The 21,947-nt window shown below is 39.2% G+C and overlaps 1 protein-coding gene across 1 annotated transcript in view; it reads left to right on the top strand.

Moving 5' to 3' along the window:
- csmd2 (CUB and Sushi multiple domains 2) overlaps positions 1–16,006 on the top strand; it is a 689,393-nt gene extending 673,387 nt beyond the window's left edge. The window contains exons 65-66 of the mRNA XM_072247323.1: positions 10,593–10,776; positions 15,931–16,006. Coding sequence (XP_072103424.1) covers positions 10,593–10,752 — 160 coding nt within the window. The 3' untranslated portion in view covers positions 10,753–10,776; positions 15,931–16,006. The remainder of the gene's footprint in view (positions 1–10,592; positions 10,777–15,930) is intronic.
- Positions 16,007–21,947: the final 5,941 nt, after the last annotated feature.

Genomic DNA, 21,947 nt, shown 5'->3' with positions numbered 1-21,947 from the left:
AGGACAGACCAAGACTGAAAAAACTAACAAAACCACATAATTATAACATATAGCTACAACAGTGCAACAATACAATAACTTGCTGAGGAAGTCCATGAGCACAGTAAAAGGTCAAAGTCTCTCAAATGTCCCACATCTCACGCAGACGGAAAGAAGGAAGAAACACTCTCCCTGCCATACCCGACCATGGTCCAACTCTGAGTCATCCAAAAACTTTGAGCTCTGATCAGCTCTCCGACACCGAGTACTGAGCACCATCTCTGTCCGAACGATTCGACCTCCTTCTCGGTCGCCAAAAGCAGGCAAGGCCGGGGATTTTGAGGTCTTCCCTCCGAAAGATTCCCGACTGTGCAGTAACAACAGCAGCGAACAAGCGTCTCAGAAATTTTTCCAGATGGTCCTCTGTGCTTTCATGTCTGTCTCCATCAAATCAGAATTGTCCACGGCCCCTATTTAACAGATACGATATCATTTTTCATCGGAGGGCTGCGCACGCGCGGCACACTGCTTTCTCTCCTCCCGCCATTTATTTAAAATAAGTAAGTCAAAATAGCTCTATTAATGTAATGAGCAGGTGAATGCCATGAAGTGTATTAAGCTTCTATCAGTCTCATGTGAGGTCATTTCCACCTAATGATAATTTACTTTGCCCTTATTACATTATGCAGTAAATAGGAATGGATCTTTATCCTTTTGGTACAGTTTTATCTACTGAGGTATTTGTGATGTATGATGCCATCCATTTTTGTTCTATTTTTCTGTGGAAAGATTATTTCAATAGGGCAGATTCCAAATTCCCACAAACATGTTCAATCCATTGAAACAGAACAGGAATTAATCTTGTTTGTCCATTATCCCTTGAGTATTTGTAAAATAACTAAGGGGGATCATCAATTTATTATCACAGATGAGGCTACCACTGCACCATGCACTCCTGAACATACTGCAATACAATTTGTTTTTGGCAGTGTATTATTGTCACATGTACTGAAATACAGTAAAAAATCATTTGTTTGCATGCTGTCCCGGTAGATCATTCCATGTATAAGTAACTAGAGGTTAAAAAAAGGGGGAAAAAAGTAAAAAAAAAAACAGAATATAAAATATAGTGTTGTGGTTACAGAGAAAATGTAGTACAGCAAGACAAATAACCAACAGAAGTCATGTCAAGCTAGTCTGAGAGATCAGATTCATGTTCAGCGTTTGAGTCCTGTCGAAGAATCTTATAGCAGTGGGATTGAAGCTGCCCTTGAGCCTCGTGATACACTTTCTCAAACTTTTATATTTTCAGCCATGGAAAGGAGAGTGGAGAGGATGAACTGGGATAGGAGGCTGATTATGTTGGCTGCTTTACCAGAGGCAGCGGGAATTGTTGGCGGGGAGGCTGGGTTTCCTAATAAAGTGAGCTGTATTCACAACTTCCTGCAATTTTTTCAGGTCTTCTGAAGAGTAGTTGCTATACCAAGCTGTGATGTATACAGATAGGATGTTTTGTATGGTGTGTCTGTATCAATCATTGAGAGTCTTTGGAAGCATACCAGATTTCCTTGGCATTCTGAGAAGTTAGAGGGATTGGTGGGCATTCTTCCCTACTGTGTCTACAAGGCTGGACCAGGACAAATTGTAGATATTTACACCTGGGAATTTCATATGCTCTCATCTATTTACAGCTTAGCACCATTGATACAGTCAGGGGCATTTACTCTGCCTTTCCTCCTGAAGTCCATGACCAGTTCCTTCATTTTGCTGACATTGAAGGAAAGTTTATGGAGGCTACAACCAGTCTGATTAACAGGCCGAGCTGAAAATACTTGAACATGGAAGTAGTTAGGGAATGGACCTTCCTAAAACACAGGGTGAAAGGAGAAAGGACAAGCTGATACAGATAAAAATATCGTTTCCACTAGATCTGGTCTAATGGGAGAAAACTCAATTTATTAGAAGCAGAGTGAAATGGATCAGAATGTTGATCTTGAAAACATGAAGCTGGACAAGGCATTTAAAATTTGTTTTTTAGTTTCATAATGTCCTGTTGGGGTGTGCCTTATTCTGAGTGTTGAAAATTGCTTCCAGTGTGATTGGTTAGTTTACAAACATGCTACTGCTTACCTGCCTGGTGTCCAGTTTCATATATCCTGGGTATATAAAATAGCGCATGGAAGGGACTAGCTCTCTCTGCCTTTGTTTAAAGCAAGGATGCACATGACAATTAGGAAGGTATGCTCTGTGTGCACTTTTAACTAAGTATGCTGAATGTACATACATTTGTTGAATATTCAGCTTTGTAGTGTCTGCAACTTGGAGAACATGAATGTTTGGTCGAATTTTTACTGTTTGTATATAAATGATTAATATACCTATTCGAAGTCAGTGCATTTCCTGTCTCACTTGCCAGACCTGCGAACCTGATGCAACATTACGCATGGTTTATTTAGGTATGTAGAGATGGTTTTGTGGAGAGAGGGGGAAAGTGTGTGTTAGTTTAATGTTCAGGGACAGGGACATGCAGGAATTAGAGGTCAAGCTGGAGTCTAAGCCCCTACTCCATGCTTGAAAGTCAACAATGTTGGTCATTAAACATCCATAGTCTGATATTGGGCTGGCAGGGCAGTGTGGATTTTGGCTAGTGGATCACACTCCCGCCCCCCAGGGTCAGCAAGTTGTCAATAGGTTCCTGAATCAATGTTCCATAAGGTCAGGAGGAACAAGGGCCAGTGATCCCCTGGGTACGTGAACCGGTAAGATTGGAGTTCGAGGCATAGTGTTCGCATCCTCAGGGCTTGTATTTACTGTTGTTTTGTTGTTTGTTGTGATCAGTTTTATGGTGTTCTGTGTTGTCCTACTGAGTATTATGGCAATACTTGTGAGCTTGCCCTAGCACATCCCTGGATGTTTTTGTTGTTAAATATGGCATTGGAGCTGAATGTAGCCTCATAGTCACAAGTATAAAGCAAGAAGATGCAGTATCCAGTGTACATCACCAGACATCAGTATTGGTCACACTATACTATCTAGTCTATTGAAGAAGATGGGGGTGAGGGGTCACTCCCGCCAACAAGCAATCAAGTCCTTGTCAAACGCAGCAGAAGAAAGCAGCAATTGGATTTGGATTAAAAGGAAAGGCAACAACTGGGCTGCAAGATGAAGACAGGAGGGTATGGAACTGAGGGGGGTGTATCTGGGACGCCAGGTAGCACTGTTGAGCCCTCTGGAGACATTGTGGACTTATCAACGAAACGTCAAAGAAGGAGGGTGCCCACCTGATGACCCCGATGACGTTCCTACCCTCTCTCCTTGTCACCACTCCAAGCCTACTGCCAACATCGAGAGCGCTGACTTACCATAGGGATTGAAACATCAAGTACTAGTAGCCCTACTAATTAAATCATTAGATTTAGCGTAGCCTCTTGAGTATTAAATATGAGCACCACACATTGCAATGACCTTGAGATGGATCAGAGAGAATGCATAAAGCAAGACCAAATATTCTAACTGATGGATTGGAAGAAGATCATAACCGGGCAAACCATCAGAATAAAATGGAATGGTAGTGAATCATTTAGAATCTTCTAACAATGCAATTAAGAATGAACTCAAATCTTCACAATGGGGCAATTTGCTACTGAAATGTGGTCCCTACATCTTCTTGTTCTAATTAGCTCAGATCAACTCTGAATTCCAACTGTGCTCACTCTGTTCTGCAGTAACCATTCTGCAGTTCTATTTCACTTTTACTTTTAAAAGGTAAATGTCTGTATCAAAATAATCATACCTGCAAGAAGCTCTTTTATGCACCTTACTATGAGCACACCTATCTTAACCAATTCATAAAGCAACTCAAAATAATTCATAGCTATATGTAAAGATCAGGAGCATCCTATCCTGCACTTGTAAAATGTACTTAATAAGAGAAAAATACAATTTGAAAATAAAGTCAAGACTACAGCATTTAAACTAAGTTCAATAATTTTCTTTTAAATAAACTGGTGGAGGTATAATCCTTATACCTGGTATTTCTCAAGAGAACTCTTGTCATTCCTGAGGAGGAGCTGAGCTTCTTTAATTGGCGGAGAGGTACAGTACTCCCAAAAGTCTTAGACATACATATGGATAGCTAGGGTGCTTAAGACCTCTGCACAGTTATGTAGTAATTTTATGTATTGCACTGTACTGCTGCCAAAAAAGTCAAATTTTATGACATATGAGAGCGATGATAAACCATTCTGATATGGGTCTATTTTGCGAACTGAGAGTGGGAAGGGAGAAGGAACAGGGAATCATAATTGGGAAAAGGGGAAGGGAGAGAGGAGGGAATGGGAAGCACAAGAAAGACATTCTGTAATGATCAAAAAACCAATTGTTTTGAATCAAATGACCTTGCCTGGTGTCTCATGGATGAGTGTATCTACACTCACGCCACCCCCACCTCTGGTACGCCTTCTATGCCACCTGTCCCACCCCCCAACCCTGTGGTGCTCCACTCTCACTTTTCTCAACATTCTTTGTTCCCACCAGATTTACAGACTAGCACGGTTACAATTACAGTATTGAGCTAAAGCCTTAGGCACCCTAGCTATATATACGTGCTTGAGATTTGAGTGCTGTGTATAATAGTCAAACTGCATAGAAACAGATTCTTCACTCCAACCATCATGCACCCTTCACACTAATATTACACTAATGCCATTTTATTCATCCCACATTCCATCAACTCCCTCCCCAGATTGTATCTCTCACCCGAACACATTAGGGTCAATTTGCAGTGGCTAATATATCTGCCAAATCCCAATACTTGGGACGTGAGGGATGCCGGAGCACATGGAGGAAACCCACCCAATCACTGAGAGTTTAAAAATAGCACACAGATTGCAGTGGAGTTCAGGATTAAACCCAGGAGGCTGAAAATGTGAGGCAGCTTCTCAACCAGTTATACATTACTGACAAGAATTTCGATTGACCCATCTGCAATACTTTATTTATTGATTGATTTATTAAGATACAGTGTGGAATAGGGTCTTCCGGTCCTTTGAGCTGCACCATCCAGCTATCCCCTGATTTCATCTTCACCTGATCACAGGACAATTTACAATTAACCGACCTACTGCTACATCTTTGGAATGTGGGAGGAAACCAGAGCACACAGTCACGGGAAGAACACACAAGCTTTTTACGAGCAGCTGCGAGAATTGAACCTGGGTCACCTGTACTGCAAAGTATTATGCTAACCACTAGGCCCCTGGCAGATATTTCACTTTCATTTTTTAAGCTGTTTTTAGTCTAAAATCCTGTCCTAACAAATGATGTTTAAGTCCGACTGCACTGCATACCACCTGATCACCTTCCTCTGGCTCCCTTTCAACAGGGGGAATTCCCACAGAATTTCCCCGGAGTTCTTAAGGGCCAAAGTCATGATTTTGTTCAAGCAAAAAAATTACGTTAGCTTGCATAACACTATCACAGGATAAGGAAAGTAGAATTGCGGTTGTACACTATATGGATTTTAACAAGGTGCTCAATAAGATTCCCCAGGGTGGGCACATTCAAAAACTCAGGAGCCCTGTGATCCAGGGAAACTTGGCTGTGTGGATTCAGTACTGGCTTCCCCACAGAAGGCAGAGGGTGCTAGTAAATGGAGCGTATTCTGACTGGAGATCGGTGACCAGTGAGGTTCAGGGATTCCCCGTTCTTTGTGATTTTTATAAATGATTTGGATGAGGAGTGTGAAGGGTGGGTTAGTAGGTTTGCAGATGACACAAAGGTCGACGGTGTTGTGGATAATGTAAAAGATTGTCGTACGTCACGGTGGGACGTTGATAGGTCGCAGAGCTGGGCTGAGAAGTGGCAAATGAAGATGCAAATATGGGAAGGCAAAAAAGTAGAAAGACCACTAATGTATTCTGTGGTGAGCTGATATCCACTGAGCCTGGGGGCAGGTAACACTGATGCAGAAAATGAGACTCACAGTTCCAGGGAACAGCTCACCATCTCCAAAATGTTTATTGTTTACAGAGTTGCTGAATGACTTGACAAGTGCAGATTAAGTTGAATGTTTTAAGGAAGGACTGCATTGTGAGGGAAGCGGTTTAGAATATAGAAAAAGAATGAATTAACTATATTTTATGACTCTCTGATGTGCAGGCAATCCTGTATTATGGGAGCAGGAGTGCATTCCTAGAAAATGGTCTGTGCCATGATTTTCCATAATTTGAATTTGCATCATCTGCACATGTTTCTAGAAACATGAGTTGGAAAAATATTGTATATAACAGGGTGCATCACAACCTGGTATGGAAGTTGTCCTGTCCAAGATCGGAAGAAGCTGCAAAAGGTCGTGAACACAGCGCAGCACATCACACAAATCAATCTTCCATCCATGGACTCACTTTACACCGCACGCTGTCGGAGCAGTGCTGCCGGGATAATCAAGGACACATCCCACCCAGCCAACACACTTTTCATCCCTCTTCCCTCCGGGAGAAGACACAGGAGCTTGAAGACTCGTACGGCCAGATTTGGGAACAGCTTCTTTCCAACTGTGATAAGACTGCTGAACGGATCCTGACCCGGATCTGGGCCGTACCCTCCAAATACCCGGGCCTGCCTCTTGGTTTTTTTGCACTACCTTACTTTCCATTTTCTATTTTCTATTTATGATTTATAATTTCAACTTTTAATATTTACTAATTTTAATTATTTTTAATATTTAATATTTGTAATCCAGGGAGTGGGAAGCGCAGAATCAAATATCACTGTGATGATTGTACATTCTAGTACCAATTGTTTGGCGACAATAAAGTATAAAGTATAATTAAATAAACATATTAATTCCATGAGAGAAAATTCTATTCTATATCTCAATTTTTCTGTGATTCTTTAAGGGTGAATTTCTATTATCCATATGGCTGTAATGTGGGGTTTTCCTATATTGTTACACAAGACACTGCCATTAATGTAGGAGTTCCCAAAATTTTCATGCCATGGACCCCTATCATTAACCAAGGAGTTCATGGACCCCTTGTTGGGAACTCCTGCATTAATGGAAGGTTGTCTGCCTTTAATAAAGTAGCTCTGTCCCTGTTACTTAACTTAATGAGTAACAACATTAATCAGTTACTAGTGCTCCAGATGGTAAAAGAAGCAAAAGTAGAATACTGCATCTATTAAGTTGTGGGATGTACAGTATGGAGGATTCATTAAAATATTCAGGTGGAATCAAGGCAGTGTATTTTCTATTAAATAATATTGTCTTTTTTAGTCCTGTATGTATGCCAGTTTATTTTCAACACATGCAGCCAGATATCAAATTAATTTAATTAGGTTTTGGATAGAAGACTGCACAAAAGGCTACCGACCGAGTGCCAGTAAATGAGATTAGTACAGCTGTATCCTTGATGGTTAGTATGGACCTGATGGGCAGAAAGGCCTGTTTCTGTGCTATATGGTTCTATGATTCTCTGTCTATAAAAAGCCTGTTGACAGATTGCCAAATTAATCCAAACTCTTCGAAGGAATTTGGAAGGACAGTTGAATTACAAGACATTTAAGAATACAAAAAGCAGGAGGCTACATTTTTTTTTGCTGAGTGTTCTAACTTAAGCTGTCACTCGCAATCAACCATGCAGGGAAGTGACAAACATCAGAGTTGACTTAATTGTAAGTATCATATATTTTAATGGGACAGAATCCCTGACGTGCAATTTTGTTTTGATAACTCAGTGCGTGGCGGTGCCAGTTTCAACATCAATCCATTTCAATGGTGTAGAACTTCAGACCACAAGACATAATAGCAAAATCAGGCTATTCAGACCATGGAATCTGCTCTGCCATTCCATCATGGCTGATTTATTATCCTTCTCAACCATACTCAACTTGCCTTCTCCCTGTAAATTTGTTGTCGTTAATAATCAACCTCTACTTTAAATATACCCAATGACTGGGCCTCCACTGCCATCTGTGACAATGAATTCACCAGCCTCAGGCTAAGGAAATTCCTATTTAATATGAAGTCCAATATTAGTTTTGGAGATCACAACAAAATATTTTTTTAAAGTATAAGATGAAGTAATGTTATTGCTAACAGTTACTTCCAAACAACCTGTAGAAGCACTGTATGAATGTTACAATAATCAACTCATACTTTGAATTACATTGCACCCTTTCAAGTTCCATTTATCTTACATGTATGAGTCTCATATAGTCAAACTAGACTTACAGTTAGCTCAGTCACGTAGAAAAGCAGGTTCTCTCCCTAAGACTGATAGAGTTTTATGCCAATATATCAGATTTGAGGTTCATCTTCGTTCATGGAATCACACTATGAAATTGATTGAATTCATTTTTATCATTGGTTATGTTATGTTATGATTGCAGTGTGTGGTTTCTGAGTTGTACAGGAGCATTAGACACTGCAGATAACAGGCTGATGAACTTGCACAGCATGCCTGAAAGGATATATAATAGATTAATTCCACCAGGGCACATGAATAGAAGGCAAACTTCATATAACTGAACCATCTCTGCTGTTACTGACTGTACATGGAATGTATTCCACTTGTTTATGAAGATTGACTGCAGTATATCTGACTCATCAGTATGCCATGATTGGGTGCATATGTAGTTGCAGGAGATAGCGAAACAAAGAATACTTTGAATGGAAGTTCTGACATTGAGGAGTCCATCCACTCTAGATATAAAGTGTGTAGATTATGGAAATTATATGCAATGGAGATGGCCAGTACCTCCTTTGAATATTGAATGATGAGAATAAATAGGAATTGGACTGATCTGTAACGAGATGCACTTTACCATTCCTGCTGTGTGACAAATACAGTTGACTCCTTGTATCCAGCGGGAGTGATTTATTCTGCTTAGGTATGTTGCAGAATATTAAGTAACAGTTTTGAATGTTTGTTTTCAGACTTCTTTTAAACAATTCCATTAATACTCCACTCTGAACTGAACGAAAATGAAAAGAATTGGCGGGATTTTAACCCTTATTACCCTGGAACAGCCAAGAACCAACATGAACATTTTAACTGAATTGAACTAAATAATGCTGGTGGGAGTTTTTATTGCCAAATTCAGATGAACAGAATGCAATTGTATCTTGGCAGAAAGTGCAGTTAACTTCCCATCAAACCTATCTTGATTACTTATTCAAACACAGACTAAGTTCCTTCAGCCGATAAGATCTATGGTGCTCACAAACACGGCAGTGGCCTCATTTTCAGCTACTGTACATCCGTGATCTATTCTCTCTCACATGCCTATCAGCTTTCCTTGATTTCATTTGCTACCCACCTACAATGAGGGCTAATTCACAGTAATCGATTAAACTACCAGCACTGCTTCGAAGTATGAGAAGAAACCGGACAACCTGACAGACACCCACAGGGTAACTGGGGAACAAGGAGGACATACAAGTCTGAGATCAAGATCAGACCATGGTCCTTTGAGATGTGGTCAGGAGCTGCTAATAGTTTGACTAACATGCCATCCACCCAATGTAGTAAGTAAAAAAGAGGAGGCCTAACGATGCAGGTTTAATTTCCTCTTGACCCCTCCCTGACTTGGAAGGAAAGACTTGTCCTTTCCCAGTTACATGGCTTCTGCAGATCAACCATGAAAGCTAGTGCCTCATTTTTTCTCATTTTGACATGCACTTCCCTCTATTTCCAGCCAGCTTCCCATCCTGAAGAGCTGAGGAGTCAGCAGTTGGATTTAAATGGGAGTTAATTTTTTTTTTAGCCTCCAGCTTCATGCTTTCACCAATTCCCAACCAGCCAAAATAGATCTGGTTAAAAATGGGATCCATAGTGTCCATCTACTTCCTGAACATAGGTTAGTATGGATGGTAGGTCTAGTGGAATAAATGGAAATCGATTACCTTTGGTCTAGTTATATATTTCTGTTTTATAACCACATCATGAACGATGTATTGTGAGCAAGAGTTTGTTACATTGGAATCACACTCATTGAAAGTGACAGATAATGGGGACTGATTTATGTGTTTAATTCAAAACTCCAATAATCTGGCACCTCCAGGACATAGATTGTGCTGGATTGGCAGATATTCCAGACATCTATTAATATACATCTATTACATCTACTAATCCCCAACACATTTTAATTCACGGTTTTGTTTTTTAGCTAATACAGGGCTGTATAATAAATTGCCCACTGAAAGAGAACCTGGGAAGTAGGGCTCTGGTTGGTTTAAAGGGAAAGCAGGAAACAGGGCCCTGGCGAATGTAAGAAGCAAGGTCTTGGTGACGTAAAAGAAGTGGTACTGGGGGTGGGGGAGGCAGGTTCTGGTTGCGTTTAAAAGGAGAGCTGGTAGAGAGATCCCACTGAGTTTAAGAGGAATGCAGGAAACAGCATCCAGAGAACCAGGTGGCAAACCTTTAGATTTCCAAATAATCAAATGGTGATCATCAGAGCTTTATCATACCAGTGGGAGAAGTTGCACTGAAATTCAGTCTATTGGCACCTGAAAAGTTTGCATGAACTTTTACTTATGTATAAAATTATAAAATTACTTGTGTTATCATATCATTCGTTAGACATTTAGTTATGTTCTAAATTTCTTTCAGGAAAAGGCCCAAAGTACCATTCAACGGTTTTGCAGGCCATGAAAACACTAATGGTCGAGCAACTTTTGAAAACCCTATGTATGATCGAAATGTCCAGCCTTCTGACATTGTGACCAATGAGATTGAGGTGACAGTGAGCACTGTATGCACGGCCGTATAGCACCGACTCTTGACAAATGCATTGGTGAGTAGCAGCGTTTTATGAAGTACGTGGACTGCTTCAAGTTCAATAAGTTGTCAAATTTTGGCATGTTTTCCAGCTTCTAACTGCAATGTCACATGTCCTTCCTGCTGATGATCTCAACCTCTCATTGGTTATATGGGACTCTGTATTGCAATCTCTTATTATCAAAGGTGTTTCATTGACACAGTCACACATTGTCAACTGTGTATCATGATTGTGCCCGCTTTCCAATTGTTCAGAAATAATTAGTTTCTGATTCCAGCTTTGCTATTGCAATATGTTCCGTATGGAATCAAGGTATGCCTTCCTCTAATTGAGGAATAAAACATATTTTATACAGTTTTTGAACCAGTTGTCAGGGATTAGGAAGGTGGCCAAGACAGATGGTTTACTTAATAAAAAGAAATTTCTACTTCTTAGAACAGGATTCAAATCAAATTTTATAAACTGCAGATGCTAAAAATCTGAAATTAATGAGAAAATGCTGGAAGCACTTAATAGGTCAGGCAATATCTGTGAAAAGACGAACACCACTAATGTTTCAGGTTGAAGACCCATTGTCGGAACTGATGAGGCAAGAGAAACAAGTTTTAATTTGCAGAAAAGGTGGTAGGATGTGAAACAGGGGATATCTGTGATAGGGTGTGTTTGCATCAGAACAGGCTATTTCGACAGTAATCATTACTTTACTTGCTCCAAATGACCAGCTCAGCATGACCCACTGATATGCATTTTACAACAGGTTACATTTCTTTTCTATATTATCACACTCCAACTATCACCATTAACCTGTAAAACACTACTTCTCCTCTCAACAACCCTGACCAAACCTAGCCTCACCCTATCACTGTTATTCCCATTGTCTGTTCCATCCTTTCCCCATCTTCTCTCTAAATTTTAGCTAACTTGCTCTTCTCTCTTTCACAGTTGTGTGAAAGCTTTTTGACTTGAACTGTTAACTTTCATTTTCCACAGAAGCTACCTCATGTGCTGAGTGATTTCAGCATTTATACTTTTTATTTCAAATCTAAGTAATGTCGCTGGATTAAAAGTTTCATCAGCAACTTGTTTTGAAGACATTAAACTAAATGAGTTTGCTGCGCCTCAACCCAATTTCTAATGACTGCAAATGCAGACAAAATTGCCCATATTTTAACACTGATTACCTTAAATATGCCATCATATTTGAAAAAGCCAGAATAATGGTTGCTCCAAGTATTTACAATGGCAAAATAATCTTCTGTAGCTGCAGTTAAAACAAATTGCCGGAAGAGCTTTACATCTGACTTGTACTATTTATGACTTCAATATCAGCGCTGAATATAAAAATGGAAAAGTATTTAGCTGCATCCTCCAATATTAGCATTCCTGATCTTGATGAATACAAAGTGTTCCAGCAAAACTGTCCTGATAGGTATTTCAGAAAGGAATCTTTGTAAGCTGTCAGAGGATTTTTTAATAGTTTTTTAGTGTATCTGATATTTGGAGATGTTTTATAAAATTAAATTTGATGTTTAAAAAAATAAAAATGGCAAAAAATGATTAAACAGAATGTTAGTTTAACCTGGGTGGTGGGGAGAAAATGCGTCCCTACCAAAGGAGATGCTCCTTCCCTCCGCTAGACTGCAGGTCTCCCTTGGGCAAGGTCTAACACCTCCTTAGCCCCCCAATCAGAGTCATGTGAAGACTTGGGAGGAGGTGATGGATGAGTAGCTGGTGCATATCACAATTCCTGGTTATATGACCACTGATGCCATGAAGACAATCTCTGAAGATGATTGAAAATAGCAGGGATCACTGCCTTGTAATGACACTGCCCAGGAGAAGGAAATGTCAAACACTTCTGTAGAAGAATTTGCCAAGAACAGTCATGATCAGGATAAGACCATAATTATCCACGTCAATATGGCATGGCACATAATTATGATGCTGCTTGTTTAGCCCCGCCATCCTCATTGAAATCAGTGGGTCTGATAATGTACTTGGCAAGCTAATTTGTAGTAGCATCTGCAAGGCAGTTTCACAGGGGAACCTCAAAAGTCTGAACTTCATCAGTGGACTCAATACAGAGTCTTGTCACAGTGTAAAATGACACATTCAGCCTTCTGAACCTGGGAATGTATCCCAGGCATCTGTGTTTGACAGCAAGAGCACAGAAGTCCTGGATAATTGCTGTTTAAATAGTTAAATAACGTGGTTCATTTCAGAACTATAGTCACATTACACAGCTACTTTCAGTCCAATTCAACAACAGCTTATCAGTCTCTGTCCTGAACATTGCAATTCCTATCAGTTTTGATCTTTCCAAACAACCTGGTCATTATAGTGTTTTGATGAATAAAATGGCAGATTTCTACTGTTCTGTAAAGGTATGTTCTCACTTTAAGGTTATGCCTTGTTACTTTGGATTCTAAACCTATCAAGTCAGTGCCATTCTTAAAATGAATCCTATGTTGTAACCCAAAATCTTTTTTACAAGCCATTGGGCTGATCATGCTTGATGCAGTCTGCTCCTCGTGCTAGCCTCCAAGCCATTCCTGTAACTGCACTTACATTTGCAAACCTCCTTGAGTCACTGAGGAAAAGTCAACAATTCCTTTCCTCCCACAGAGGCTGATTCACCACTGAGTTCTTCCAGCAGATTGTGTGTTTACATAATTAATAATATCCCTGATATTACATTTCATTTCAGTAATCAATAACATAAAGATATTTTTAAAATGCTCGGAACTCATTTAAGTGATGGAAATTAAAAGTAGAATAATTAAATTAAATATCGATGAAAATAAACTTTCACTTATCTTCAGTTTCACCTCAGCACAATTGAGCTCTGCCCTGGAGTTAGTGCTGAATCTATCAGTGAAGAGGGAGGTCTTGTCATCTGACATCTGACTCATTCCTGCTTGAGCAAGCTGATCTTCACTCTGAATCTAGCTGGCAGATCTCTAAGAGACTATTGGCCAACGGAAATCAGAATCCGGATCAAGCTTATTATGGCTGACCTGTGTCATGAAATTTGTTGCATGTGGCAGCAATACAGTGCAATACACAAAAGATTACTATATGTTACCAGAAGAAATAAAATTAATTAAATAGTGCAAAAGAGGAATAGTGAGATAGTGTTCACGAGTTCATGGACCATTCAAAAATCTGTTGGCAGAGGGGAAGAAGTTGTTCCTAAAATGCTGAGTGTACATCCTCAAACTATGGAAACCTCCCTGATAGTAGAAATGAGAAGAGGACATGCCCTGGATGGTGAGGCTGATGGGTGCTACCTTCTTAAGGCAAAATCCAGCTTGGGTGTTCTGTTGGTTAATGCTCTCAGTATAAATAGTGCAGTGGTTTACCTTGATTTAATAGTGGCATGCATCATGTAAAATGTAATGTTGCTACCATATGATTTTGCATTAGATTGACTTGGACTACATGACACAGCAATTGCTTGTTCATCGCCAGTGACCTAATGGACAAGAATAATTGATCCCTCAGTTGTTTGGGCATACAATCTTTTGCCATTTAGCTCAATCTAAGACACAGTGAGTTTCCTTCTACTGTACCCCACTGTGATAAATTTCAACTGCAGGGGTGGCCCCGACCCTGATTTGCTTGGCCAACATAGCAACTCCTTGGTCATAATTAACTTTATGCAAAATTACGTATGTTTTAGCACCAACATATCACATCTCATGAAAAAAATGTTTGGGTTTCATTTGCATGTGTTGAATATATGAATAAAATATATGAGGATTGTCCTCAGGCAAAAGTGCCTGTCAGTAACATTATGTCTTCTACATTGTCAAATATCTTAATTTGTTTGGTGGTCTTAAATGAGTACAGGGATCATTGTTTCCTTGGAAACTCTTTCATAAACAAGGCAATTTACTTCAGAATCAGAATTAGGTTTAATATTATGGGCATATGTCATGAAACCTGTTGTTTTATGGCAGCAGTACAGTGCATTACATAATCATAAAAAATGTAGAAATTACAGTAAGAAATATATATACAATATCGTGCAAAGTCTTAGGTGTATGTGTGTGTGTGAGAGAAAGACTTTGCCACAGTACTATAGTAATTTTATGTATTGCACTGCACTGCTGCTGCAAAATAAAAACAAATTTCATGACCTATGTGAGTGATGGTAAGCCTGATTCTGATGTGGGACTCTATTGTGGACTGAGAGTGGGAAGGGGGCAAGAAGAAGTGAATCATGGTTGGGAAAAGGGGAAGGGAGAGGGGAGGTGACTGGGAAGCACCGGCAAGAAATTCGGTAATGATCAATAAACCAATAGTTTGGAATCAATTGACCTTGCCTGGCGTCTCATGGCTGGGTGTGTCTGCACCTATGCTACTCCCCTACGCCTGACACTCCTTGCCATTCCAATGCCATTCCCAATATCCTTTTCCCTCACCGGATTTACAAACTTGCTCTCCATTTTACGTTGACAAATACAGCACTGTGCAAAAATCTGAGGCACCCTAGCTGTGTTTAAGACTTTTGCTCAGTACTGTGTATGTATATGTATATAAATTGAACAAGTTATGCAAAAAGAGAAGGAAAATTACTGAGGTAGTGTTCATGGGTTTATTGCCCATTCAAGAATCTGATGGTGATGGGGAAGGAGCTGTTCCTGAAACTTAGAGTGTGTGTCTACTGGCTCCTGTACCGCCTCCTTGATGGTGGCAATGAGAAGAGAGCATGTCCTGGGTGATGGGGGTTCTTCATGATGGATGCCACCTTTTTGAGATAGTGTTCACGGGTTCATGGAGCATTCAAAAATCAGTTGGCAGAGGGGAAGAAGTTGTTCATAAGTTTGCCCTCGATGCTGGGTAGGCTAGTGCCTATGATAGAGCTGGCTGAGCTTACAATTTTCTGCAGCTTTTTTCCGATTCTGTGCAGTGGCCCCTCCATAACAGACATGCTCTCTGTGGTACATCATTGATTTATTGAAAATTACATAAGTTATATGTTGGTACAACTTGGGCTCAAGGAGTTCAAGAGGCTCAGCTTGTTTTGTTCTAATGAGAAAATCATTGCCTTAGGCAAAAGAAAGTTTTAATTCACAAATCTACTTGTAATCAATAATATATCTGTAGACTGTTGACTCTCTGAGTTTTCTAATACAGTGTTTATTTATTTCTTTTTCGAAACAGAATGCTGAAGTTCAGAATCACCTCATCAGATTCGACTTGGCTGCTTTTCTTCAAACACGTACAAACTGTGGAGAAGCTATGAGGCTGTTGCCCTACTTACTACTTCTATTACGAAGATCCAGGGGTGAGGGGGAGGCCAAGGATTGGACTTGTCCTGAAATCACTGCAGTTAAAAATAAACATTTCCCATGGTGATAACCAAGAGGGTACATGCGATGATGAATTCATCACATCACTGAGCTCAAACCCTCAAAAAGGCTCTGACTCCAGGAAAGTATCTTCAAGCTGGATAAGACTTGGGCAGAGAAGAAGAGAAACAGTGGTGCCCTTCATCCATCACGGAACTTAAGATTGGACCCGGTTCACACAGGGATCCATTTCAACTGCAAGTCTGATTATTTAATAACATCCAAATGGGGGAAATGTGTTAAAAGCCTTTGAGTAAAATATTTCCATCTGGTTCTCTGGCAAAGAACCTGGCCCATCTCTTGGTTCTCTTTGTTGCCTTTATCAGAATATGAGAGAAGTTTGCTTAAATCTTTTCTATAATTTCATATTGTTGAGTATTATTTTGTACCATACATTATCCCACTGCATGACAAGTAATGACACGTTAATCCAAGTACTGAAAGGAAACATCAGTGCACATCCAAATTAGATATTGCTTTAATTTCAGTGGTGATGTTTGAAATTCTTTAAGATTTATAATAATATCCTCATGATTACAGTGCCATTCATTTTTAACAAAGGCAAGCTCACTATCAAATTCTGTGAGTATATTGGCAAATTAGCCAGCTGGTGGCATAGTGGCATCAGCGCTGGACTTCGGAACGAAGGCTACCGAGTTCGAATCCAGCCGGCTCCCTTGCACGCTTTCCATCCGTGCTAGGTTGAGCGTCAAGCTAGCAACTCGGCTTCCTAAAAATAAGAAAGCCTGCTAAAAAAAAAAAGCCATCATGACGGAGTCCCAGTGACTCCACTCGGAGTTAAGGGCTTTCTTCGTCTTCTATATTGGCAAATATACAACTCTTAAATGTTTAATTAAGGGCGGTTTAAAAAAGATCATATTGAGACAGCTTTTGATAGGGATCCAAATTCTGTTCAGATGTGGAAGATCCAAGCCTCCTGTTTATTTTTCCACATCATCAGTTTCAATCCTAGTACTCTTGATGCAGTCTCAAAAACACCTCCCTTAAAATATAGCTTAAATCCCATTTTGCTATCCACTACTATAGCCTTATCAGTTATGAAGAATCCACTCACGGTCAACACTGCCAGAACATTAATCTCACAGTGTAGAATATGAGAAAGAATAGATTTCTAGTTAATAAGTGCAGGAGTGCGACTAGTGGGAATGCTGTTAAGAGCTGGCAGAAATTTAATGGCTTTCTGTTTCATGAAAAATATGAGAATTTAGTAGATTAAATATGATAAATTTACCACAGAGTGATATGAGGAATCTCAGTAGAGTGGGAATGTAGTATATTAAGTTCTATTCAAGTAGGAATGTATTGGAGTTTCTTTTGCAGTGAGAAGCAATTAAAAGTCACTTCAAAGTGGCAAAATAAGAGTAACCATGTTCAAACAGAACCACAACGATAGCAACATCTTGAATTTATATAGCCTCGAACATAATAAACATCCCAAAGCTCTTTAAGGAGCTTACAAATTAAATCTAACAATCAGACATTGTTCACAAGATTGGGTCAAGATGTAAAGGAGCATTTACTGAGAGCAAAATGATTTTGCCATGTACCTCCAGAGTTTATAGCTGAGACCAAGTTGACCCATGATGGAGTGATTGAAAAGGGGATGCACAAGAGGAGTGCCAAGGTTTCATGCTGCAAGCTTTTGGGAGAATTAGAATGGGTTTCTTTTGGAGTCTGTGGTTATTCAGCATCTGTTGGTTTACTCCAGCACTGACAAACTTGCCGCTATCAAAGGATCTGAATTGAACTCATGCCAGATTTAACAATATCCATGTGTTTTTTTTATATAGGAGCATGGATATAGTTGAAATGACCAATTATCAAAACATTTGTTTTAAGTGTTATGTCTTTCTGGATTTCTTTCAAAAATGAATCACTGTGAGTGGATTTAACACATACAATGCCTAAGCTTGCATTTAATAAATAAAAAAAGTCAGTGTACAAGACACCTTAGGCCAGATCATGCTGATAGTTAGCAGGTGGATTTGTAGAAACCTACAAACCAGCTGTCGCTTGCACATCAAAATGCTCTGGACTTCCATATGTGTGCATTCTAACGCTGAAATGCAAAATGTGCTGTGTAATTCTTTGATCTGTGGTGTCACTTTGGCAAGTTTTGAGGAATCACACTTTTAAATATTCCATTTAATCTCATGAATAATCTAGTAAAGTAGCAAGTGTAAAAAATACTACTTGCCTTCCTGTATGTATGTAACAGAGTATATCAAACTACAAATTATAACAAGACAAATTGTGATGTGATCTTTTACCAGCACCAGTTTTGCCTCAGTCTGGCAACTTGTCTGGAGAATATCACCTCCATAGTTACACCAGAGCTTCACACACTGCACTTAGATCTCAGGACTGGGACTTGAACTCGTAAGATCCTGAGTCAAAGGTGAGAGTATCATTACTCAGCCAAGGCTGAAGCCTCAGGAGGGTATCTTCTAAGAAAGTTTTGTGCTGCTAAAGAAAACCTGGCTATTTACTCTGTGACTAACTGTAAATTATGAGAAAAGGACAACATTAAGTTTAACAGTGTCTGGAAAAATTGGAAGTTGAACAATCCTGGGAAAACCAGCAAAATATCATTGTTAATCAAAAGAAAAACTACAGATGCTGGAAATATGAAATAAAAATAGAAACTGATAGAAAATCTCAGAGGGTCAAACAGACTCTGCAAAAGGAGAAACAGTTCATATTTCAGGTCAAGATCCTTTTATCAGAAAGGGTCTTTGACCTGAAATACTAACTATTCCTCTACCTAAACTGCTGAGTATTCTCAGAATTTTCTGTTTTTATTAAAGCTGCTGTTAGGTGTGGCAGCTTTAATACATTAGAAACCATTACTGAAGTGAAATGTACATTCCATTGAATTGTGTGTTGTACCAGTTGGTGAGCCATGAAGTTAAGCATCAGAGAGATTGATGCTGTTACTAATCTACAAGACAATTGGATTTGTAGCAGGAACTGTTACTGCCTGAAGGACAGAGATCCATTCAGCAACTCTGTCCAATTTGAGAACATTAGAATGTTACAGTGGTCAAGAGTGGGGAACAGTGATTGTAAGATCCCTTCAGCAAACCTCAGTTGTATTTGGTCTGGAGGTTTAACAGTGCATGTCTTGCACACTTGAGTCAGAAGCATACTGGCTGTCTTCTTCTCCCTCCCTTCCTGAAACTGTGCCTGGAGCTCACTAGCTGCAGGTCCAACGACTCTGAAAGGAGAGCAGTATTAAGGGCTTACATGTATTGGTTGGGAGCAGTCTGAGACCATGAGTGAAAAACTATCCATTCCGTTTAGAGGTGAATTGAGACCAGGAGACTAACAGTGTCTTAGTCAAAAGGATTAGGAAAAGAAACTGGAAGTGCAAGTCCTGACGAAGGGTCTCGGCCTGAAACGTCGACTGCACCTCTTCCTACAGATGCTGCCTGGCCTGCTGCGTTCACCAGCAACTTTGATGTGTGTTGCTGGAAGTGCAAGACCAGTATTTGGATGAGGATCAGAGGGTTGGTGGGTTGGACATCTGACTTTTGTTAGGATTGCAGCAGTGGTTGATTAAATTTGAACAGATTTGCAGAATCATTTGCATTGTATATGATGCTCAAAGGATAAGGTCAAATAACTTTTGGCCTCTGAGTTGTCCTTAGTGTGCCCAATGATGGTTAATGCTCCTTCAGCAATATAGTCCATGCTTTCCTGCTGTACTCCCAATGAATGGTCCATGGGGAACTTCACCATCCCATGCACCCAAATGAAGAAAATTGTTCGGGTTTCTCAGTGAAATTTCTCAAGTGGCAACATCCAGAACTTTTCACAATCACAATGTATATTGGATGAACACAATTTTCAATCACAACGGTAAGAAAACCAGCCAATTTCTAGGCACCTGTCTTTATTCTTAGAAATCCTGAAACACATCAAAAACTTAACAGATCTATACAAAGGGATTTTCGGAAGCATTAACTAGATCTGTTCTACAAACTTTCTTGTTCACCTGAGAGATGCTGTCCTATCTTGAAGGCTTCAAGGATTACCCATTGCCAGAATCATGTCCCTTTTTTATCTATCTAGGAGGTTTGCTCCTTGGGTCAATACGTTGGAAAATAAAGTGTTCAAAGAAAGTTGATTGAGTCTATAAAAGAGTGAACAATCTTTACACCTGCAACCTGCTAAATCTATGCAGGAAAGAAACATTTATTTGTACAGTCAACTAAAAAGATGAATGTATAATTAGTGAGTTAATCACTGAGTGCTAAATAATCATATGGGACAGAAATTTGATTACTTCCACTAAATACACAACAGAGAGGCATGTGCAGTTTGACCTCCCTTTGCATTGATTTTGGAGAAGGGAACAACACATATCCTCTATGCTTTGGTGCATTTAATACCTTCAACCAAAGACAAATTTCTACCTTGTGATTTTCTGCCTATTTCACTCACTCATACTGGCAAATTATGCAGTGCATTGTCCCAATCCTTCTAGAAAGCATTGACAAATGGAATGGTGGCACTAATCTTATCAGAGTAAAGACTGCAGTAAAGTATTGTGGGTTAATGCTATATGGGATAATGGTCCTCAGCAAATAAATTTTCCATAAATGATATACAAGAAAATAATTGTAAATTCACAGTAATTTTATAAGCCAGGGGATCTGTAAGGAAAAATATAAGGCTAGCACTCTCCAAAAATATTTAGTTTACTGAAGTTTATTTTCTGTTACAAGAGTCATATTTTGAAGGAATGTGGCTTGGAACAAAATTTAAATATGCTTTAAAATTATGCCTTTCTATTGTTTTTGTATGAGGCACAACCCCAGAGTATTCCATTTTCAGCTTTGCTAGTCACAGCCTTTCTGATGTTCAGTTCAATGGATTGAAAATTGAAAACATGGATAAAGAAGTTCATGGTTAATTTTCTTCATTCACTGAATTTGAAAATATTACATTATAATATGATAGTTGAACCATTGGGATCAAAAAGAGTGTTTGATCCTTTGTACAAAGCTTTATAAATGAATGCCAAGATACACCCAAAGAGTTATAGTGCGAAATACATTGCTAGATTTTTAATTGTACCAACATATCATTACAAATCTTTCTAGTTTTTTTCCACAGTTGTCTCAATCCTTTCATATATGTAAAGATGATTCATTACGATATAACATGCTGCCCAATGTGTGAAGACTCTAAGCAAGGGGATAAATGGATTTAGGAGAGCTATTTTTTCAAATTGCAGATTATTTCAGCAAAAGAGAAAGAAAACGTTATAGAGTCCATAAACTGTATTGATATTCCAATGATTTTGCTTTTGCAATTACTAATCAAAGACAATATGTAACAACTCCTAAGCAAGAGTTCATACAAGGTTGTACCTAGACCATTGGAACAACAAAACAAAAACAGTGTATATATTAGAGTGGCAATAAAATTCAGAAGTTCACCTTAGAAAGGAATAACATTAATTATGCTGATATTCCACAATTTTGTAAAATAACTACTCAGGTTAAGTCGTCCACATGTTTTTGAGATGCTGAGAACTCTAGTACTGCAGATCTTTTGAGCAGAAGGTAGGGCACTTACTAGGGGAAAAAGAGAATGAAAGAATTAGTGACAAGGGTGACTTACAGCCTCCAGCAGTCTATTCTGAGAAAGCATAGTCAAATTTAAGCAAAGTTGTCTGCTGGTCCTCTCAGACAAATTTGGTTCTATATTCAATGAAGGAAAAGTAAGTAATATTTACCATTGATGTTAGAAAGCCAAAAGCAACATGTATAGAAGCAAGACATAGCTAAATATCATTGC

This window comes from Mobula birostris, chromosome 30, assembly GCF_030028105.1.
Source record: "Mobula birostris isolate sMobBir1 chromosome 30, sMobBir1.hap1, whole genome shotgun sequence".
In the NCBI taxonomy this organism is placed as follows: Eukaryota; Metazoa; Chordata; class Chondrichthyes; order Myliobatiformes; family Myliobatidae; genus Mobula; species Mobula birostris.
This window is presented reverse-complemented; position numbering and strand designations above follow the sequence as displayed.